General features: G+C 38.9%; 1 protein-coding gene and 1 long non-coding RNA gene across 2 annotated transcripts; both read right to left on the bottom strand.

Annotated features, from left to right (window-relative positions):
- Positions 1-6,205: 6,205 nt before the first annotated feature.
- Positions 6,206-8,506, bottom strand: LOC104455073 (putative receptor-like protein kinase At3g47110). Its single transcript, XM_010069928.2, has 2 exons — positions 6,778-8,506; positions 6,206-6,603 (listed from the first exon to the last, which is right to left on the bottom strand). The coding sequence occupies exons 1-2, from the start codon at positions 8,504-8,506 to the stop codon at positions 6,206-6,208; spliced, it is 2,127 nt and encodes a 708-aa protein (XP_010068230.2).
- Positions 8,507-22,270: 13,764 nt separating this feature from the next.
- LOC120295707 lies at positions 22,271-22,738 on the bottom strand. The gene is made up of 2 exons (XR_005553028.1): positions 22,642-22,738; positions 22,271-22,563 (listed from the first exon to the last, which is right to left on the bottom strand). It is a non-coding gene; the product is annotated as an uncharacterized LOC120295707 (long non-coding RNA).

Below are 22,738 nucleotides of genomic sequence, written 5' to 3'. Positions count from 1 at the left end.
GGAAGTGAAGTGACCCAAAGATGGTCTGACTGACATGTGAATTGACTAGGTCGATTGATCAATGAGTTGATCCAGAGGTTGTGAATTGATTAAATGTTTTAATGCAATATATGAGGCATATGTGCATAACCTTAAATTGCAGGTTGGAAACTGATGCCAAAGTAAGTCGTCTGACTCGTGTTGTGCTAGGTAACCTAGTGGTGTATTGGTTTCCTAATCGAGTCTTAGGGGGTAGGACTCGCTGAGATATCGTCTCATTGGTTGTTGTAAAAACCAATTTCAGACCCTTAGGTGGAAGATCTTTAAAAGGAGGATTCCAAGAAAAGCCTAGCGAGGAATCAAAGGAGGGTGAAGAGGATGATTTTGAGTACGACTTGCGAAGGATTGAGACCTCCTCATTTTGAAAACCTTGTGAATATTTGTAGATTTGTTAAATCAGACCTTGGTGAATAGTACTGTGAAGTATAATGAAAGCCTGTTATGCTATGTATAAAAGTGTGGTTATGAGTTTTCAATATGGAAAATGTAGCCCTACTTTTCTATCCCATTGTTTTATTGTCTGGGGATTTATAACTGTTTCCGCATGTGCTTAATAAAAAAAAAGGGTCGGTGATACATAGTCCCGGGATATCGCATTCTAAAATCGACCAAGTAGAAGGATGTGCGTGTGTCCGAGGATCGGGGCGTGACAAAATTAGCTGTCCAATTGTGTATATTTCCATGACCACTTCACGCATGTGGGAAACTCATTAGTTAACCCCAGCTTCATTAGTGTGTGTGTGTGTGTGAGCGCGTGAGATGGTTGACCAATTTTCAATCTTCTTTGTGCACATTATTGTTTCGCTCGAATTGAATTCAAACTTCGGTGCAAACAATTATATATACTAGGTAATGTCATAAATAGCCATGTTTAATGCACTTCCTGTGATATTCTGAAATTCGACCCCGCTTCGATAAAGTGAAATGGGCATTTCGTCAACGTGTTTACGGTCCTTTTTCTCTGAGCTGATCACTCACGAGTTAACTAACCTATTGGGTGAAGCCGTTAAGGGATGTATCTGCAGAAAATCCCTAAAAAGCTACTCAATTGGTTGGATTGGACTAAAATCACGTTTGATTGATTCTAACCATGAAGTTTAATTTGGTTTCGGGAATCGAATATTCGAGTGTGTCACGATTCATTTTAGGACCCGTCTCATCGTCTGTTAAATTATTGACGAGTCCGAAATTTCAAGAAAGAAATTATCGGAGGAAAAAAATCGAAGACCGGAAGAAATTAGAAAGGGAAATGGAAAGAGAAAAAAAAAATTTAGAATAGTATTATTCTTTTTCTTTTCTCTCTCTCTCCCTTTTTCTCTCTCTTCTTTCCCTCCCCCTCGTGCGAAACCCTTCCCCACCGCCTATTCTCTTTTTTTCCTCTTTGACCAGTCAATGTTTATTTCTCTCTCCTCTCTCTTCTTCCTTCCCGCACACGATCAACCGCTTCTTCTTCTCCTTCTTTCTTCGCGAGCGAACTGAACTGAAGCCGCAGCTCCGTCGCCGCCCATCCCGCCGCCGCACCGCCGCCGCACGCCCGCGACAGCCGCTCGCCCGTGCGCCCGCTGTCGCCCCGCCGTCCGCGCACGCCTGTGCCGCACGACCGCCCCTGTTTCGCCCAATTCCGCACCGACCAGCCACCGTCCGGCCACCTCGGCCACCGCCCGCCCCCGCCGGACTTTCCCTGCGTTCCCTTGCTCTCCGCCGGCCTTCCCTCGCCGTTTGGCCGCGGATCTGCTCCGACCAGCCAAGGGCGAAACCCACGAAATGGGTTTCACTGGTTCGGGCCCGTTTTGGGCCGTTTCCCGGCCCCAGATCCGCGAGTTGCTTTGGGAAGTATCGTTCCTCGCGTCGCCGCCGTCGGATTGATCCGATTTGCGCGCGATTTGGTGAGTAATCTCACTAATCTTGGATTAGTTGGCTAATTATGCTTAAGGTTGGTTTAGATTTAATTAATTATGTTTAGGTTGTTAGATTAGAATAAATTAGCAATTATTAGTCAATTGTGATGTGATTTAGATAAATTAATTGTGCAATTATCAAGTAGACGTGGTCTACTAATTATTGGAAGTGTCACGGGAATTTTTCCGACCTTAGTGGGCTCCAATTAGGCTTTTCGGGCCTAAGTGGATTTTTTTAGTATTTAAATATTAATTTTCGGAATTAAATTAAATAATTATTTATTTTCCGAAAATTCAACTCAGATGGCCTGGAACCGGAATATTGTGCTGATGACCGTGGTGAAGTCCGTTTATTTAATCGGGCTTGATTTTGAGCTAAATTGAATTTTTAATATTAATTATGTAATTTTCGAAATTAATAAATTAATTATTTATTTTCGGAAATTAAGATTTTGATGGCCGACGACCGAAATCTCGTGCTGATCGTCGTGGCGCAGTCCGTTTATTCATTTGAGCTCCACTTTGTATGGAATTGAATAAATTGTGATATTTTAGGGATTTACCTAAATTGATTGAAATTGATTGAGATTGAATTGTTGATTGGTAAATGGCCAAGTATGTTATTCAGCGGTTATAATGCTTGTTGAGTTGATTTAATTATTTGATTGAGAAATCGTTGGGTATTGGTTATCACCGAAAGGAAATTCGTGGGCTCGGTGAATCGGAATATCACCCGGAGAATGCACGTGTATTCGGTGGTTGATTATGTCATCTTGGCGAAGAGGTTGCCTTAGAGAATGCTCGTAAATTGTTGATAGTTGATCATGCCTGTGTGGCGATAAGTGATCATGCCTGTGTGGCGATAGTTGATCATGCCTGTGTGGCGATAAGTGATCATGCCTGTGTGTGGCGATAGTTGATCATGCCTGTGTGTGGCGATAAGTGATCATGCCTGTGTGTGGCGATAGTTGATCATGCCTGTGTGGCGATAAGTGATCATGCCTGTGTGTGGCGATAAGTGATCATGCCTGTGTGTGGCGATAGTTGATCATGCCTGTGTGGCGTAGATTGTGCCTACGTGGCCGTATTTCTGTGTATCGATTATCGAAAGTGGTCGAGTGGGACCGTAAAGCTAATAAATATTGAATGTTGTCGAGTGGGACTGTGTCTTCCACCTTTGCTTAAGATGTGATATGAGGATCGTAGTTCGTAATTAATGATTAAGATGGAATAATCGAATTGACCTAGAATGGTCCGTCTGACATGTAATCGACGAGGTCGATTAATCATTGTTTTGATTTGATGTTGTGAATTGATTGATCAATGGAAATGACCGTGAGTGGTCTTGTTGGCTTGTAATCGACTAGGTCGATTTGATCGATGCTTCGATCGGTGATATGATTGCTTGAGTGTCTATTGTAAATTGTACCGACTTGCGAGGTGGATCCGATGCCAAGGTACGTCTTCGAGCTATGCGTGTTTAGGCAGCCTTTAGTATAATAGTTTACTAATCGGGCTTAGTGGGGTAGAACTCGCCGAGACGTAGTCTCATCCCGTTTGGGGAAAACATTTCAGGATCCCGACGAGGAGCGAGGAGGAGGAATTTGTGAAGGAGAACTCGCAAGTGAAATTGAGGAAGAGAATGATCCGAGTGAAGAGGAATCGGAGGAGGAGGATCAAGATGATCTCGAGTATGACTTAGACGAGGATTGAAATCTCATCTCTTTGTGAACCCTTTTGTATATGTGTAGATAGAGTGAGACTGAAGTTGCGAATAGTTTGTGAAGTGCTCTGTCTAATGCTATGTATAAAGGTTTGGTTATAAATTTCAATATGAAAAATATAGCCTGCTTTTCTATTCCATTGTTTTATTGTCTGGGGATTTATAATTGCTTCCGCATGTGCTTAAATATGAAAGGGTCGGCGATACATTGTCCTGGGATATCGCAGTAAAAAATCGACCAATTGAGAAGGATGTGTGCGTGCCCGAGGATCGGGGCGTGACACTTCCCCTTGAACGATGGGGACACATCCTCCCACCACTGCTTGATCTTCCATTATGACCTCCACCAGGAGTGCGTCGACTTGGCGGAAATGGCAAAGCACAAGGACCACGAGCCCCATCTCCCAACATATCATCCCTATCGCAATAGCAGAGCCTGATCGGCGACATGTGCTGGGGAAGCATCGGCGAGGGCTGCTGGCGCACGGACTACGATTACCACCTGCACTTGGGCTGTGTTGAGACTGAAGCAGTGGAAGCATCGGAGTACGATGGAGGAGATGAGGCTGAAGATATAGGACTTATGATGATGAAGCTTCAGCACCAGATGAAAATGCAATCCATGCTTGCCAGTATGATCTCCTCTTCCATCAATCTAACTTTGCGATCCCAGGCCTTTCACGCCAAGCTGTGCCCTACGTAATTTCACTTCTTGAATTTTCTTAAGTTTCAATTTCGTGGTTTGTTGAGGTTGTTATCGTTTCACGTGCAGTTATCATAACACCTCTGGTGATTAGGTCACAGTGTTCTCAATTACATCCTTGTACTGCGCAATTTGATGATTCAGACATTTGGACTATTTCATTGTGGTCCTCTGGGCTTCCTATTTTAGCTCCTGTTTTCTCGTTTACAAAATTATGAAATGATTTTGGCATCACGAAGAATCAGTTTAAGAAGATCCCTGACCTCTGAGGATCAAGTTATGTATGTGACTAGCTCTGAATCTTTAAAGAAAGTCACATAGGATAACAGAAACTTGACAGAATTGTATAGTCGAGCTCATGATTGAAAATTTCCAAAAAGTTTGGTGATATTCCTGCTGAGCATATTGATAACATTGCAAATTTGATCTCCCCAAATTTTTTGACATTCACAGCAGTACAAAAAAGTATTCATTTACAGAGTCGTTGTTGAAGATGCACGATAAACTTAACCAAGTCACTACAGAGAAAAAGACTGCCCATTGAAAAGGAGATGACCATGTCCTGTTTTGGCTTTTGCCCAGAGTAAACCCTAGGAGTCACAAACCCAGAGCCAATCTCAGACTGGAGCAAGCACAAACTTCTAATAGAATTAGAGGAAAATATATGAGCAATGACAAATGGCCGGCTGAAAGTGCGCGGCAATGATCATTAATGTAGAAATGCAAGTCGATGCACGCACAGCTGCCCAAGCAAAAAGAACCATGTATTTATGAGCAAAATTGCCAATTCAGAGGGAGAGCCGTCATTACACCTGAAAGGGAAACTAATCCAGGAAACCTAACAAGATAGCAGCACCATGCACACGGAGGAGACATAGACCAGCAATCTTCCACTGATGAGGGTGATAAGAGACGGGATCGCTAGGAAGAAGACAATAAATTGAATTGCCATGGTCACCGAAGCTTCCAAAATATCACATTTTACTGAGAAAGGAACTCCTCTATGTCAAGTGAATGTCGTACGAAAATTATAATATTCCTACTATTCTTATCCTGAATTGTACTGAGTGAATTGCATACAGGAATAACTTCTCGAGCTAAAAGGACTTTTCAAAATTTTGAAGACTAAAACCATGTCCTATGACATGAAAATGACGAGACCATGTATCGCAACACCACAAACAGCAAAGAATCCTGCCAAAAGCTTAGCAGAGTTTCTATAGTGCAAACTATAGACAGAAAGCTCACATAATAAACGTGTAGTAGAAAACATAGAGTCTATCCGCTTAACTCCATTCAAAAGTTAGACAACTGAAAAATTGTAGCTGAAACGGGCATTCATTTCTAAGGCAGCTTCTCTGTTACGAAGAGAAAAGGCGTTACTTCCACAGGTGAATCTCTCGCCCTATCCTCAGAAGAGCCATCTAGACACCCAAAAGCTGTCCGCACTCTTATTCGGTCTCCATCACAACGCATATGGTTTTTCCACAATAAAAAGGCCATGTTTGCAAGAGAGCAAGATGAAAATCCATGTTACCGGATGTCTACAGGTACTTATATTAGGTACTTCTCAAACAGGTCACAATTTCTATCTTTTTGGGCAAAAGCAAAACAAGGTACATTTATTTTTCACACAGCTGAAGGACAGTGATCTTTTGCGTAAAACAACATAAACTATTTTGATCTTCCTTGGATTGCTAAGTCACTAGTCTCCATCACTTGTGGTTATGTTGTTGCCAGATTCAAATTGTCTAATAATGGCGAAATTCCACATCCTATTCAAGACAAAGCAATGACCATGAAGACCCCATGACTCTATATGACGTTCAGATTTCACATCAACTAGGCAATGGCAATGAACTCAAGAAGTTTCTTCCTGATTCCTTGGAGTTTAGTCAATGCATCGTAGATGTCCATTCGTTCCCCTGGAGACTCAAAAGAGCAAATGACTCCAATTTCGATGATCGAAACCAAACACTCCAGAGAATTAAACCAGCTTTTGTTCTTGCCATCTAGAGGGACGGTTTGTCTTTTCTCTGACTCGTCGATTTCCTCAAGTAGAAGAGGATTGATTGCCTTTTCCACTTCGTCTACTAGAGTTGCCTTAGTGAAGCGATGAAGGTTCATCCCATTTTCAAACATGTCATCGGTCGGCCTCTTGCCTGTGAACATCTCCAAAATGAGGACTCCAAAGCTGTACACATCTCCTTTTGTGGATATTGCATTTACCGAGCCGTACTCTACAATAGTGAGCAGAATAGAGCATAGTGATGCATAATGAATAATTGAGATTGAAATATAGTCTTGGTGATGTTTCGTGTCTATACCTTTTTTTTTTTTTTTAAAGAACCTATCTCCAATTGCGTGTTTGATATAAGGAAATAAACTAAAAGACCTAACTGTTGCATTATTACCTGGGGCTATGTAGCCAAAAGATCCTTTTAATTCGATAGAGCTTGTTTGATCGCCTGATAACTTATGCGTTGCTTCTGGAAGGAACTTGGCAAGCCCGAAATCGCCTACATGTCCAATCATTTCATCATCAAGAAGGACATTGCCCGGCTTTAAATCACAATGAACTATCGGTTTTTCACAATGATGCTGGAGATAATCTAGTGCACAAGCAACATCGGTGGCAATATTCACTCTATCAAGTAGACTTAACTTGCTTCTCTTTGTATATTGTGATGCAGTTGGGTGCAACCATTCATCCAAGCTCCCGTTCGACATGAATTCATAGACCAGTGCCTTGAAGTCATTTCCATTAAAATCAAACCCAGAACATACCGTGAGTACCTTCACAAGATTACGGTGTCGGATTCTTCTCAAGGCTTGACACTCGGCTATGAAGCTTTTGGAAGCTCCATGATGTGCAAGGTTGAGAATCTTGATGGCCACGATCGACTGAGTTTGATCAAGAAGCCCTTTGTACACGGATCCAAAATTGCCCATGCTGAGCAAATTGGTGGAGGAGAATCCACCTGTTGCCTTCAATAGACTGTGATAAGAAACACGCAAAAGCCCATCTTCAGAAGAGCTTGAAGCCGATACTTGCTTATTATCTCCAAACCAGAAGAAGTATAACAAAATGAGTATGCAAACTACACCTACAAGAGTAGAGAATGTGGATATCATGATTTTTGCAATTCTACTTATTCTTGTCCGTTTTGACACTTTGTAGTTGCATTTGGGTAGTTGAAAATCTTGCAGACCCCCGCAAAGCTTCTTGTTTCCAACAATTGAAGTTAAAATGGCACTTCCAAAAACTCCTCCCGTAGGCAATGCACCTTCAAAATTGTTGTAAGATAGGCTTAGATTCGTCAGATTGAGCGACTCTAGATATTTCAGAATTTGGCCAGACAATCGATTGTTGGAAACATTTAAAACTTGAAGGCCTCTCATGGAACTCATTGATGGTAGGGGCCCTTCAAAAAAGTTGTCTTGTATATATAGACGCTCCATGGATGTACAACTGTCGATACTGCTTGGAATCTGTTGAGATAATTTGTTCCTATTAAGACATAGTTCACCAAGATTTTTCAAGTTTCCAACTTCTCTTGGAAGGGAGCCTATAAGATTATTTTGAGACAAATCGAGAGAAATCGACAAAGATGAGAGACCCACAATTTCCGGGGGTATGGTACCGCTGAGGTCATTGATCGAAAGGTCCAAGAGAAGTAGATTCTGGCAATTTCCTAGAGACGAAGGTATTGAGCCAGAAAGATTATTGCCATATAAGGACAATTTGATCAACATCGTTAAATTCCCGATAGATTCCGGTATCTGCCCCAAGAAATTATTTTGGGAGAACCACAGAGCCTTCATTTTGTTCAAATTTCCTATCTCGGAAGGAATGTTCCCAGATATGTTATTGCGCGCCAATTGCAAGATCTCCAAATTGATGAGATTTCCAATTCCAGAAGGTAAGGCTCCGGAAATATGATTGAAACCTAACCATAACTCCGAAAGGGTAATAGAGAGGTTACCGATACAATCGGGGATTGGTACTCCAAAAGCATTGACTGTTAAATCAATTTTTCTTAAGTTTGTGGAATTGGTTAAAGAGCAGAGGAAGTCCAAATCAGCAGATTGCCCACTTCCAAAGTTGTTTTCGCCAATCATAAACCAACCAAGTCTTCTCATCTTTGAGAAAGAAGGAACTTTCCGGTAAAGTTGTTTGAAGCGATTTGGAATAGACTGAGATTAGAGGCATTGGATATTGACTCAGGAATGAGTCCAATGAGGTGGTTGTCATTCAAATAGATTCTCTCGAGATTCAGAAGAGTGAAGCCTAAATTGCTGGGTAAGCCCCCTTCTAATTGATTCGCAGCCACGTCAAACATTATCATGGTGGATATATTAAAAATTGAGATAGGAATCGTACCAACAAAATTATTCCAGTCGAGAGAGAGATAGTTTAGATTTCTCAATCGGCCGAGAATCTCTGGAATTGTACTGCTGAGGCTGTTTGACCATACTGAGAATCCTTGAAGAGAGGATAAGTTTCCAACCAATGGCGAAATGTTTCCCATCAAGCTATTTTTGTGAAGCACAAGTTTTTGGAGCTTGGACAAGAAGCTGAGTTCTGTAGGCAAATTTCCTTCAAGCATGTTGCGGCTTAAGTCAAGAACGAGCAAATTAGAGCAATGGGAGATATTCGAAGGAATTTGTCCACTAAAAGAGTTGTTATTGAGGAACAACTTCTGCAACCGAAATAAGCGACCGATTTGCAGGGGAATTTCGGAGTGGAAACTATTGTTTTGCAAATGGACTTCCCTAAGAAAGCTCAAGTTACCAATGTGGGGTGGTATGAACCCAAGCAAGTTCTGGGAGCTGAGGTGCAATATGGTGACTCTGCGGTGTCTATGGCCACATGTGACACCGTACCATTTGCAGATGTGGCTAGTATCATTCCACGAACTCAAAACCTGGCTAGGATTAGCTATTCGGGTCTTGAATTCCCACAGAGCCAGGCGATCAATCTCGTGCCCGCCGACTTCTAACAAAGGTGAGACACTCCCTAATAGAAGAATAATAGTAGTTAAGCATGAGAATGACCTGGGTAAAACTCGATCTCCATGGGAAGGTCCATGAGGATTTGTAACAAAGCGTTCTCAGCTTGAGTCTTTTTTGGTTTTCTTGTGATGTTGTTTTGAAGTAATTCCGAATATATAATTGGGGGCAACATATATTCCCATACTAAGACATGTTGATGTCAGCAATGCAAGAATAGTATGACAGATCTTTTTGCGGTCCTCTTTAGTTTAAAAAATTACAAGGCCGTGACAAACTAGGTAACTATCGATAGTCAGTCAATGAAAGTTGAAATGTCGTGGGGCCCTTGTTTTGTTCATCGTCAATTGTGTCTTTCCAATCCCTGAATTATCGGGTCGGTTAGTAGAATGGATGACTTCAGTCTTTTCCGCACATCTAAATACCTGACTTTCCAATACTCATAACCAGACACTATTGACCGTACATTGAAGTAGGACTATTTCACAATTTATAATTACCTTTACTTCCATTTGTATTTTTGATCTGAATTATACATTTATGATGTCCCATTATATTTGGTTGGAATATCATTTGTTATTATTAAATTTGAATATAGTTTTATACATAAGAGAGAGCAAACTCTCTACTATGGCGACAAAGAATTTATTTGGATATATTACTTTTTAAACCCACATGGATTTGTAGACAAGAAGGTACACGAATACCTGGAGTGTCGAAACTTGACATGGAGAGATATGTAAGTGCCAAAAGTTCGGAAAGGTATGCATAAGTACTAAAATCGAAATAAAATTGATTAATTAAGTGCCAGCGGCGAGAAAATATAGCCAAAATATTGATGTGGTATTTTTCCGGCGAGACAAGTATAAAACAACGTTGTTTTGCACGCTATCGTAGTTAGATAAACCGAAAACGACATCATTTTGCATACTAACGTGGCTAGATAAGTAAAAAATGACGCCGTTTTATCTCGAATTTGAACTTTAATGTAACTATTAATTTAGCTTAATTTAAAACTAAATATTAAAAGAAGGGGAAGAGATTGCAAAATGGCAAGGGTTGTGCAAGCCCTCATCATTGCTTCCTATAGTTGTTGGGAAGGGCTAACGACGGTGGGGTAAAGGTAGGCTAGGGTCATCAGATTTGGTGCGAGGGTTGAGGCCCTCCCCTAGATTCAACAAGGGTTAGTGGCCCTCGCTTAGGTCAAGGGTCGTCGCTCACTGGTGCAAACCCCTAGCCAGTGTAGGTCTATTTCACAAACATATAAAATCTTGACTCTTAGGTTCTCAAAGGCAGAACACTATGAACCGTGTAGGTCTATTTCACAATTTATAATCACCTTTACTTCCATTTGTCAATTATAATATATATATATATATATATATATATCTTCTCTATAAATTATATATTTTTGTAATGTCCTCTTTTATGCGGTCGAAATATCATCTATTATTATTAACATTGAAAATAATGCTCATAAATAAAAGAGAGCAAAAACTCTACTTTGGCGAAGAAGAATTTATTTCAAACTACTCCCTTTTAGATCCATGTTGTACTGGCATTAAACTTGTTATTGATATGCAAATTGAATTTTGCATCTTGAACACTAATAGATGAATTACTAATTAATAATGACAGAGCCCGCGCTATTCTATTATGATTTTTAACATTAGTCACACGCTTATTGAAAACATTATTGGAATTTTAAAAAACGAAGTATGTATTTACTCCTAAAGGTATATAGCTAGTCAGAAAGAAACAAATAGTAATTGGCAGATGATATGAAATTGAAAAAGTGCGATAGTTAAAGTCCAGTGAAGTCAGCGATCCTTTATCTCCTTCTTCTTCTATTGACAGCTCACATGGGAGAGGCCAAAGGAATGAGTTTCATCCGTCCAACTTTTCATTTGTTCTTTGACATGGGAAAACAGTAAAAGTTAGGGGAACGTGTTTAATCTGTCCAACCTTTCCTTTCTCTTATTTCCCTAAAATCAAGAAATTATAAACAAGAAACCCAACTATAAAAAGTCAAAATACCAGATTTTAGCTAATTATTAGACACAAACAACGTGTCCTTACTTGATTTGACTGGTTATGTGTCCGTGCTTGATGGGTGAGGATGACCCTTTGGTATTAAAAATTCGGAAGAGGGTGTTCAATGTTATACTTTCCAAAAAGAAAAAGTAGAGAAAAAGACCATAAAATGAAGATAGGAATTGAAAGCTGTTCACACGTAAGAGAGTGACTTAGGCACATCGCCTCAAAGTGCACGGCAAGCCTACTTTGCTGCCCACACCAAATTTCCTCCATGTATGGGCCCATTTGATCGTAGTTGGATTTACCTCCTTTGATTAACTCCATATTATCCTTTAATTAGTCACAATATCCATGCCAAAAAAATGAAAAAAAATAGTTTTAGGATCATCAAATCTTTATGATGTGATGTAACTAAAAGGAATTTGTTTTTTTTTTCTTTTATAGCAATCACCTTAGATCAATTAGAACTTGACAAATAAAGAAACGAACATTGACCATCATGGGAATAGGATTGTAATAAGGAAATAATGAAGATTCGTGTCGCACCACATGATCTTTATCAAAGGTAAACCAAACAAGACTCACATGAGAAGGCAATGTGATTGGATCATGTGAGACAAAGAGAGACAATTGGGATTACTTTATGTCCTTTTTACTATGCATTCTTTAAGCGAAGTCTTTCATCAACAAAATTGAAATTTAAAATGGATTAGATTCCTGCAAGTCGTTGTATAAAGTCGTAGACATTACCCGGACCGTAGAATTTGTAAAAAGAGATCTACTAACTAAGTGTAATATGCTCAAATTTTATTGGTGTGTTTGTGATAATTAAATGGTATGCCAAAAAAATTGAGGGTAGAAAGAATACATAGGTGATAAAAATAGAATAGTGAAAAATGCAAAAGTTAATGAATAAGGTATGTCAGTTTCGATTAGTTACATATGGAGCTAAAGAAATTTTAATTAGAAAAAGCTATACAAATTCAATGGTTTGATGAGACAAAACTCAAAATTTAGAGGATTTGATTAGGAAAAAAGAGAGAGCTCAAACTTAGGGATCAAAAGTATAGTTTTATCGTTTTGATTAATCATATGCGGAATATGAGACAAGTGGACTTAGCCTTCAAATAAGGAGACATCGTGAAACAAATTTAAATTACGGAGACAGACCGAGATCACACTAATTTGCCAATAACATGCATGAGCATGAACTCGAAGAACAAACATACAGAGAGATTAGCATGATTTTCCAAGACACTTCATGCATGTAGAAAGTTGTATTCAATGAATTGCACCAGTCACTCTTCTTTTGCATGTTATACTAGGTAATGTTGTAGGTTACCATGTTCAATGTACTTCCCCCTAAAGTGCAAAAAAAGAAAAATGATTAACATTGCTTGAGATAGTTGTTACATAGAGTTAATATGATATGTTATGCCAATCACATATTAAGAGATAATGTGATTCATATTGAATCTAACTAAATCCTTGAGTCATTCAAAGGATGTTCAATATTCTTTTTTGGATTCCAAAATGATTTTGGAATTATGAAAAATATATTTAAGAAGATCCTTAACATTAGAGATCAAGTTACGTATGTGACTAGCTGTGAGATTAAAGAAAATAACTATATAAATAAAGTCGCATAGATTGATGGAAAATTGATAGAATGCACTGGCAAGCTTTACTTGAAAATTATCCACACTTTGGTAAAATTCCTCTGAATAGATTATGCCAATCAACTATCAAGAGATAATGTTATTCATATTGGATCCAACTGAAAAACATAAGTTTTACATAATTTTGTTATATTATAGTTGACTCTGTCCCGCACGTCATTAAGGGGACATTTGATTTTTTTTTTTTGACTGATTTTCAAACCTCCAATATTTCCTACATATATGAGCAATGCCTTGTGGAGTTTATAAGCCACGCTCCCTCCTCCACTTCCATCACAGACAAGCACACAACTTAAAACATGGATGGAACCACACAAGCATTTCAGCCATCCACACAAGTTGAGAAAATAACGAGGCCCTGCAAGCAAGGCAATTATTGATGATCAAGTCAGTCAATGAAAGGTGAAACACCATGGGGCCTAGTTTTCTTCATTATTTATCAGTTGTGTCCTTTATCCTATAACCCATCTTTCAATCCCTGAATTTCCTCCATGTATAGACCTATTCGATCGTAATTGGATTTACTTCCTTTAATTAACTCCAAATAATCCTTTAGTTACTTATAATGTCCACGCAAAAAACATAAAAAAATAGTTTTAGGGTCATCAAATCTTTTTGGTGTGATATAACTAAAAAGGGTTTATTTTTTTAAGCAATCACATAAGACCAATCAAAACTAGACAAACAAAAAATGAACATTAACCACCTTGGGATTGACTGGAACTAGAAAATTATTAAGATTCTTGGCGCATGGCATGATCCTTATCCAAGGGAAATCAAACAAGAATGGCATGAGAAAGCAATGTGATTGGATGACATGGGACAAGGAAGGATATGTGGAATTACTTCATGTCCTTTGTACTAAATACGCATTCTTTAAGCGAAGTCTTCATAAACAAATTTAAATATTATATTGGATTAGATTCCTGCAACTCATTATATAGAGTTGTACACATCACACCTAGACCATAAAATTTGTAGGAAGAGAAATACTAATTAAGTTAAAAGGAACAACTTCTGCACCCGAAAAAAGCGGCTGAATTGCAGGGAAATTTTGGTGAGGAAATTACTTGTTTTACGGATTGAATTCCCTCACAAAGATCAGGGTACTAAAATGGGGTGGCACGTCCCTGGCCAGGTTTTCAGAGCCGAGGTCTATTACAGTGACTCTGTGATTTTTATGACCACACGTGACACTGTACCATTCACAGATGTGGCTAAAATCATGCACAAGCTCAAAAACCCACCAGGATCAGCTATTTAGGTCTTAAATTCCAGCAGAGCCAGCCGATCAGTCTCGTCCTGGCCGGCTTTTGCCAAAGCTAAGACACTTTTTAACAAATGAATGAGGGTAGTTAAGTATGAGATTTACCCGGATGAAACCCAATCTCTGTGGGGAATGTCCATGGGGATTTGTAATAGAGTGTCCTTAGCTCGAGTCTCCATGTTTTGAAACAATTTGCGAAATACATCAACCGGCAATTTTTTTTTCAATACCAGGGCATGTCGATGACAGAGATTTCGTGGGCCTCTCAAGTTGAAAAAAACAATGAGGCTGCGAGTTGCAAGGAAACAATTGACGATCAAGTCAGTCAATGAAAATTAAAACATCATGGGGCCTAGTTTGGCTCATTATCACTTGTGTCCTCATCTTTTAATCCACTTTGCCCGTGCCTTTTTAGTAGTGGATTTTTTCTGTTTAGGGATAAAATCAATCAATGCCATTCAATCCCCTTTTTCCATTTGATCTCCCTTGTTAACACCTTAATTTTCGCTAGCAGACTCATCATTCAGTTTATAGAAATTGTGGACTGAACTCATCGATAACAACATAATTTTATCCCTAAAAAAAGATCCATTGTTGCATATTCATTCTTTAATACATTCTTCCGCATTTAGAAATTAGGACATCTTTTATTTAAGAATGGCATGTCCGTATCGAAGTTAAGTAAGAGGGGTACTTGAGAAAAAATAAATGTGAGTGGGAAACAAAATAAAAGAACAAGCGGGAAGCAGATCAAAGTGATTCGGCCAATATCATCCACACTATCAACACCATCCATCTCACCCTTATCATTTAATTTTCTGAGGACTCTTCAGCATCATCCACTATCAACTCCAGCTTCATCTTCCTATCTTCAGATACACTGATCACGATTCATATTGGATTTTCTGGAGCACCAATCTATTTGTTTTCAAGGTTGCATCTCTTGTGGAGATGATTTTCAAAAATATGTGCAAAACGTGTCATGCCAATAGGTTCTTTCTTTGCTTCTAATGACTAATTTGGCAACACTGCTTACTTGCACGTATTTATGTTCTCCATCCTTACGTCACGTTTAGTTCGGCTTTTCGTCTTTGTTTCCACCATTGCGTAACATCCTGTTTCGACGTGTACTTACTCTATTCTTGCAAGAAACTTTTAAAGTTGCAAGTCCAAATGAATGTCGGTTATTCATTGGCGCTAATTTTTTGTAATATTTGGAATCGTATTACAAGATTGGGCAGCATTCAGTTTTTTTTGGGTTTTGTTTAGCTTTTGTCATTAAATAAAGGAAAATGATAAAAAGCGATAGAAAGACAAAGGTTAACAAAAACTTTTCATGTTTTGTTTTTTGAATTCTTGTAAATTTTAACGTTGATAATTAATGTTGCCTTTGGTTGGACTTTACAAATGGGCTTTAGGGGTTCCAGAGGCGACTTAAGACAACTAGGGTCAAGATTCCTTATTGATTGTACTTTCCATTTATTGCTCACGGGATTCTTGTCCCAGGGTGTACTAACAAGGTTTTATGTTAATTTTGTCCGGCTCAAGCTATTTTGCTTTCCTTACTTTATATGCTTTATTATTGATTTTTTTATAACAAAGTTCACTCTATTAAATTATGATATTTAACATTTTAATATTGTCTGCATTAATTTTTCAAAGTGTTGGATTTATCATAAACTGGGTATGAAAATAATCCCAAGGTATACAGCTAGTTAGAAGAAGAAAAAAGTTCATATTTAATTGAAGAAGTTTGAGAGTTCAAGTCAAGTCAAGGCTCCTTCTTAGCCTTCTTCTTTTGACAGTTCACATGGGATAAGCCAAAGGAACGTGTTTCATGTGACCAAACCTTCCTTCGCTCTTTGACATGGGAAAATGGAGAAGTCGTGGGAACGTATTTCATCTGTCTAACCTTTCGTTTGCTCTTTGACATGGGAAAATGGGAAACACATTCATCTATTCAACCTTTCGTTTACTCTGTTAACATGGAAAATGGGAAAAGTCGTAGGAATGTGTTTCATATGTTCAACCTTTTATTTACTCTGTTAACATGGGAAAATGGGAAAAGTCATAGGAACGTGTTTCATCCTTTCAACCTTTTGTTTACTCTGTTAACATGGGAAAATGGGAAAAGTCATAGGAACGTGTTTCATCAGTCTAACCTTTTGTTTGCTCTTTAACATGGGAAAATGGGGAAACACATTCATCCGTTCAACCTTTCGTTTACTCTGTTAACATGGGAAAATGGGAAAAGTCGTAGGAACGTGTTTCATCTGTCTAATCTTTTGTTTGCTCTTTGACATGGGAAAATGGGGAAACACATTCATCCGTTCAACCTTTCGTTTACTCTGTTAACATGGGAAAATGGGAAAAGTTGTAGGAACGTGTTTCATCTGTCTAACCTTTTGTTTGCTCTTTGATATGGGAAAATGGGAAAACACATTCATCCGTTCAACCTTTCGTTTACTCTGTTAACATGGCAAAATGGGAAAAGTCGTAGGATCGTGTTTTATCTGTCGAACTTTTTGTTTGCTCTTTGACATGGGAAAATGGGGAAACACATTCATCCGTTCAACCTTTCGTTTACTCTGTTAACATGGCCAAATGGGAAAAGTCGAGGAACGTGTTTCATCTGTCTAACCTTTTGTTTGCTCTTTGACATGGGAAAATGGGGAAATACATTCATCCGTTCAACCTTTCATTTACTTTGTTAACATGGGAAAATGGGAAAAGTCGTAGGAACGTGTTTCATCTATCTAACCTTTTGTTTGCTATTTGATATGAGAAAATGGGGAAACACATTCATCCGTTCAACCTTTCATTTACTCTGTTAACATGGAAAAATGGGAAAAGTCATAGGAATGTGTTTCATCTGTCTAACCTTTTGTTTGCTCTTTGACATGAGAAAATGGGGAAACATATTCATCCGTTCAACCTTTCATTTACTCTGTTAACATGGCAAAATGGGAAAAGTTGTAGCAACGTGTTTCATCCGTTCCACCTTTCGTTTACTCTATTAACATGGGAAAATGAGAAAAGTCGTAGGAATGTGTTTCATCTGTTCGACCTTTTATTGCTCTTTGACATGGGAAAATGGGAAATGTCCTGCGAACGAATCCGTGCGAACGAATCCGTCCAACCTTTCATTTGCTCTTTGACTCGGAAACAATAAAATAAAAGAAAAACCGAATTGTGAAAAGTCATAATACCGGATTTAGCTAATTATTAGACACACACTACTTGTCTTTACTTGATCTGACCAGTTACATGCCTGTGCCTGATGGGCGAAGATGATTCTTTGATATTGTAAATCTAGGGGAGAGTGTTCAGTGTTATACTTTCCAAAAGCAAAAATAGAGAAAAAGACCATAAAGAGAAAGTTGGAATTCAAAGCTATTCACGTGTAAGAAAGTGACTTAGGCACATTGTCTCAAAGTGCACGGCAAGCCGACTTTACCTCTGCCACTAACCAAATTTCCACAACATATAGGCCCATTAGATTGTAATTAGATTATTTTCTTTAATTAAATCCAAATCATTCTTTGATTAATGTGACATCCAGGCAAAAAAAGAAAAGAAGATAAAATAGTTTCAGGGTCATCAAATATTTTTTATGCGACATAAATAAAAATAATTTATTTTTTTAGCAATCACCTAAGACCATTAGATCTAGACAAACAAAAAATAAATATTAACCATCACGGGAATAAGACTGTAATTGGGATAAATTGAGATTCTTGTTGAATGATATGATCCTTTCTTAATTAAGGGAAATCAAACGAGAATGGCATGAGAAAGCAATGTGATTGGGTGACATGGGCCAAAGAGGGAACTGTGGAATTACTTTGCATCCTTTGTACTAACTATGCATTCTTTAAGCAAAGTATTCGTCAACAAGTTTAAATTTTATTTGGATGAGATTCCTACACCTCATTCTATAGAGTTGTATACATCACACCCAAACAGTAGAATTTGTAAGAAGAGAAATAGTAATTAAGTTATAGAGAACAACTTTTGCAATCGAAACAAGTGATCGAATTACATAGGAATATCGGAGCCAAAACCTTTGTTTTGCAGATTTACCTCCCCCGGCTAGGTTCTTGGTGGCGAGGTCCAATATGGTGACTTTATGGTGTCTACGACCACATATGGCACTAGTACCCTCTATAGATGCATCTATTACATGCCACGAGCTTAAAACCCCACCAGGAAAAGCTATTAGAGTCTTGAAATCCAATAGAGCTAGCCGTTCTGTCTCATCCCCTTGGCTTCTACCAAAGCTACGACACTCCCCAACGGAAGAATGATGGTAGTTAAGCATGAGAATGACTCGGATCATACTCGATCTCTATCCGGAAGGTCCATGAGGATTTGTAGTAAAGCCCTCTCAGCTCAAGTCTCTTTAGGTGTTTTGAAACAATCTGAAATACATCAATGGGCTCTTCTATACTAAGGCATGTCGATGACAGAGATATCGTGGGCCTCTCAAGTTGAGGGGAAAGATTGAGGCTGCGAGTTGCAAGGAAACTATTAATGATCAAGTCAGTTAATGAAATCTGAAACATCATGCGGCCTAGTTTGGTTCAGTATCACTTGTGCCCTCATCTTATAATCCACTTTGCCTGTGCCTTTTAGTAGTGGATTTTTTTTCTACTTTGGATAAAATTAATCTTCACCTTCAGTGCCATTCAATCCAATTTTTCCTCTGATCTTCCTTGTTCACATCTGAATTTTCACTAGCATACTCATCATTCATTTTGTAGAAATTATGGATCGAACTTGTCGATAATGACATAATATTATCCTTAAACAAAAAAATCCATACTATGCATCGTTCCAATTTCGTTCTTTATATTATTCTTCCACATTTAGAAATAAGGGACATATTTTATTTAAGAATGTCATGTCGGCATCGAATTTGAGTAAGAGGGGGACTAGAGGAAAACAAATGTGACTGGGAAACAAAACAAAAGAACAAGAGGGGAGCGGATCGAAGGAATTCGGCCATTATCATCCACTACCAACACCATCCATCTCACGCTTTATTTTTATTTTCTGAGGCGTCTTCATCATCGTCCGCTATCTACACCAGCTTCGTCTTCTTGTCTTCAATTATACGGATCATGATTCATATTGGATTTTCTGGATCACTAATCTGTTTTATTTTCATGGTTTCATCTCGTGGGTATGACTTTCGAAAATATGTGCAAAACGTGTCATGCCAATAGGTGCTTTCTTTGCTTCTAATGACTAATTTGGCAACACTGTTTACTTGCACATATTTGTGTCCTCCATCCTTACATCACGTTTAATTAAGTTTTCGTCTTGATTTTCATCATTGCGTTACGTTCTGTTTCGACGTGTGCTAACTCCGTTCCTGCGGGAAACTTAAAGTTAAAAGTCCAAATGAATGTCAGTTAGTCATTGGTGCTAAATTTTGTAAGATTTGGAATCATATTATAAGATTGGTCAGCATTTAGTTTATTCTTAGGTTTTGATTGGCTTTTATAATTAAATAAATGTGAAGGATAAAAACTGATAAAAAGAAAAGGGAAAAAAGCCACCAAAAACCCCAAACTTTGCCTGGTGTGACACATTTACCCCGAACTTTGTTTTGTGACGTGAAAACCCCGAAGTTTGCTAACTGTGACACATTTACCCCATTAAGGGTATTTTCATCTTATTCTTTTTGTTTTTTTCTTTTTCTTTTTTTTCTTCTTCTTCTTTCTTCCCTCCGCCGGCCATGGCGGAGGGAAGTCGCGCGTCGGGTGAGGGTTGCCCTCGCCGGCGTTCGGCCCTCGTCGGCGTCGGGCGAGGGCCTCCCTCGCGAGATCCGGGCGAGGGCACCTCGCCCGACGCCGGCGAGGGGGCCCCTGCCCGGCCCGACGCCGGCGAGGGGACCCCGCCCGCGCCCGACGCCGCGAGGGGGCCCCCGCCCGGCCCGATGCCGGCGGGGCCCCCGCCCTCGCCCCGACGTCGGCGAGGGCCGCCCGACGCCGGCGAGGGCCGGACACCGGCGAGGACGACCCTCGCCCGACGCCGGCGAGGGCAGTCCTCGCCGGACGCCGGCTTCCCTCCGCCGGCCATGGCGGAGGGAAGAAAAAAAGAAAAAAAAGAAAAAGGTTTTTAAAAGTAAAAAGACCAAAATGCCCTTATGATTTAGGGTAAATGTGTCACACAATGAAAGTTCGGGTTTTTTATGTCACAAATAAAAGTTTGGGGTAAATGTGTCACGCTTAACAAACTTCGGGGTTTTTCACGTCACAAAATAAAGTTCGGGGTAAATGTGTCACCCTGTGCAAAGTTTGGGGTTTTTGGTGGCTTTTTCCCAAAAGAAAAGATTAAACTTTGCAAATGAGCTTTGGGACTTTAAGGTAGCTTAAGACATCCAGGGTTTAGATTACTTATTGATTATACTTTCCATTTACTGCTAACGGGGTCTTGCAAGGTTTTTCATTAATTTTGTCCGATACAGCTCGAGCTATTTTGCTTTCCATATTTATATGCTTTATTATTGATTAATTTGCTTGAGTATTTGTGCATGGACATCTAGAGGTATGTTGAGGAGTAAAATTAGTAAATATTGCAAGAAAAAAATCCTCTTTAAAAGAGAAAAGGTAGTAAAGTGCATTAAGTTAATCTAGTGCAATCAAGTACCCAGACTTGCGAATCTCTTGATGATAGGAGTAAATCAGGCTCTTACATCTTACTTGAGATTCTAACCAACCCATAATGGTTTAAGGTAAGAAAACCAAGTTGAGATTAGTGGGCCCGTTTGGTTCGGTTTTGCGGAAATGCCCTTGGAAGAATGCAAATACCTTTGAAGTAAATGGGTTTTCCAAAATGCTAAATTGTTTGGTAAACTATAACTGAAAAGTGCTTTAGAGAAATGCAAGACTATTTGGTAAACATATATTTGAAAAGCCCTAGTGTAATAGCTTTAGTATTTTTAAAATTGCAAAAAAGAAACAATGATTATATAACATTTTATATTTTCATATTGAGAGTAATGTAAAAGATATATATTAATAAATTTATTTAAAAATTATATTAAAAGAATTTGATTATAGATTAAATGCAAAACTCAACTTTTGGCCTATGGTTCTTTTAGGTTTGTTTTCAACTTTGAATAATTTTTTTTTAATTATTGTAGTATTAATCATCTTCGTTAATTAATTATCATTCTAGTGTATTGGTAAAAAGTTGGGCTATTGATTGTCAAAAGATAAAAATGACAAAAAAAAAAAAAAAAAAGAAGAAGGCGAACCCAACATTTGCAAAGAGTTTTTATTATTTTTTAAAAATATAAAAATAAAATTCGATGAAACTCCATCACCGATCAACGACGGTTGGGGTGTGGGGAAGATGATCGGTTTAAAAAAAAAAAAAGAAGAAGGAGTCAATGGATGAATAGTAGAGGTGGACTTGCATTTCAAAGGCCAGCATTTGGTCAATGACACTTCCAAATGCTGAACCAAACATTAAATTTTTCCCAATGGGTTTTCCGGCTGAAAGCCCCTTGAAATACTGAACCAAATAGGACCTAGTGGGGTTTGGGAGGCCTGTACCAAGTGCTAGCACCAACGGGAAAGAGGGACCATTTGTGCCCGCTTAGTAATCCGTCAAACCTCCTCAGGACATCTTATAGCCTTTGCGAGGGTTGCGACTTTCCTAATAATGTGATTAGAATATTCTTGATTTCATAGAACTTTGAATCTTGAGGCATGAGTGTAATATAAAGTTTGCATGCATGGTACTTCAACTATTAGAAAATATGAAAATTACTATATATTTTGCAAAGAGAAAAGGCACTACTTCCACAGGTTAATCTCTCGCCCTATCCTCAAAAGAACCTTCTAGACACCAAAAAGCTGTCTGCACTATGCAGTCACAAATGTCAATGAAGAAGTTGACCAACCAAGAATGATCTCAGATGCATTTGCAATCGCTAAAGCATATAACCGAAAGAGAATCCAGTATCCATCAAAGAATTGAGAGTAAGGCCAAATTTGACTTTAGAAGTCAAGCAAGCAATGTCATCAGACCAAAACATCAAAACGAACATTCACGGACATCAAACAGTTGAACCTATTAGCCATAGTTCGCACATTGAAAGACTGACCAAGCAGATTTGTCCACCCAGACAACCACGAAGAAGAGATGCGACAGAAGAAACCTAGACACCTCCAGCACCTCCAATTGCCCTGCTACAAGCACAAATTATTTTTCAATCAGCAAATAATCAATTGCTCTACTATAACTGAAAACAATTGTGTGCATACCTCTCAGGAGTATTCTTTCTACCCGAACAGAAGTTTCCTGTACCACGACGTTCATAGGGACAAGAACGGAACCGATTAAAGCGTCATTTCCTGATCC

Source organism: Eucalyptus grandis, chromosome 7 (genome assembly GCF_016545825.1).
Source record: "Eucalyptus grandis isolate ANBG69807.140 chromosome 7, ASM1654582v1, whole genome shotgun sequence".
NCBI lineage: Eukaryota > Viridiplantae > Streptophyta > Magnoliopsida > Myrtales > Myrtaceae > Eucalyptus > Eucalyptus grandis.
Note: the sequence above shows the minus strand (reverse complement) of the source record. Positions and strands in the feature narration are given on the sequence as shown.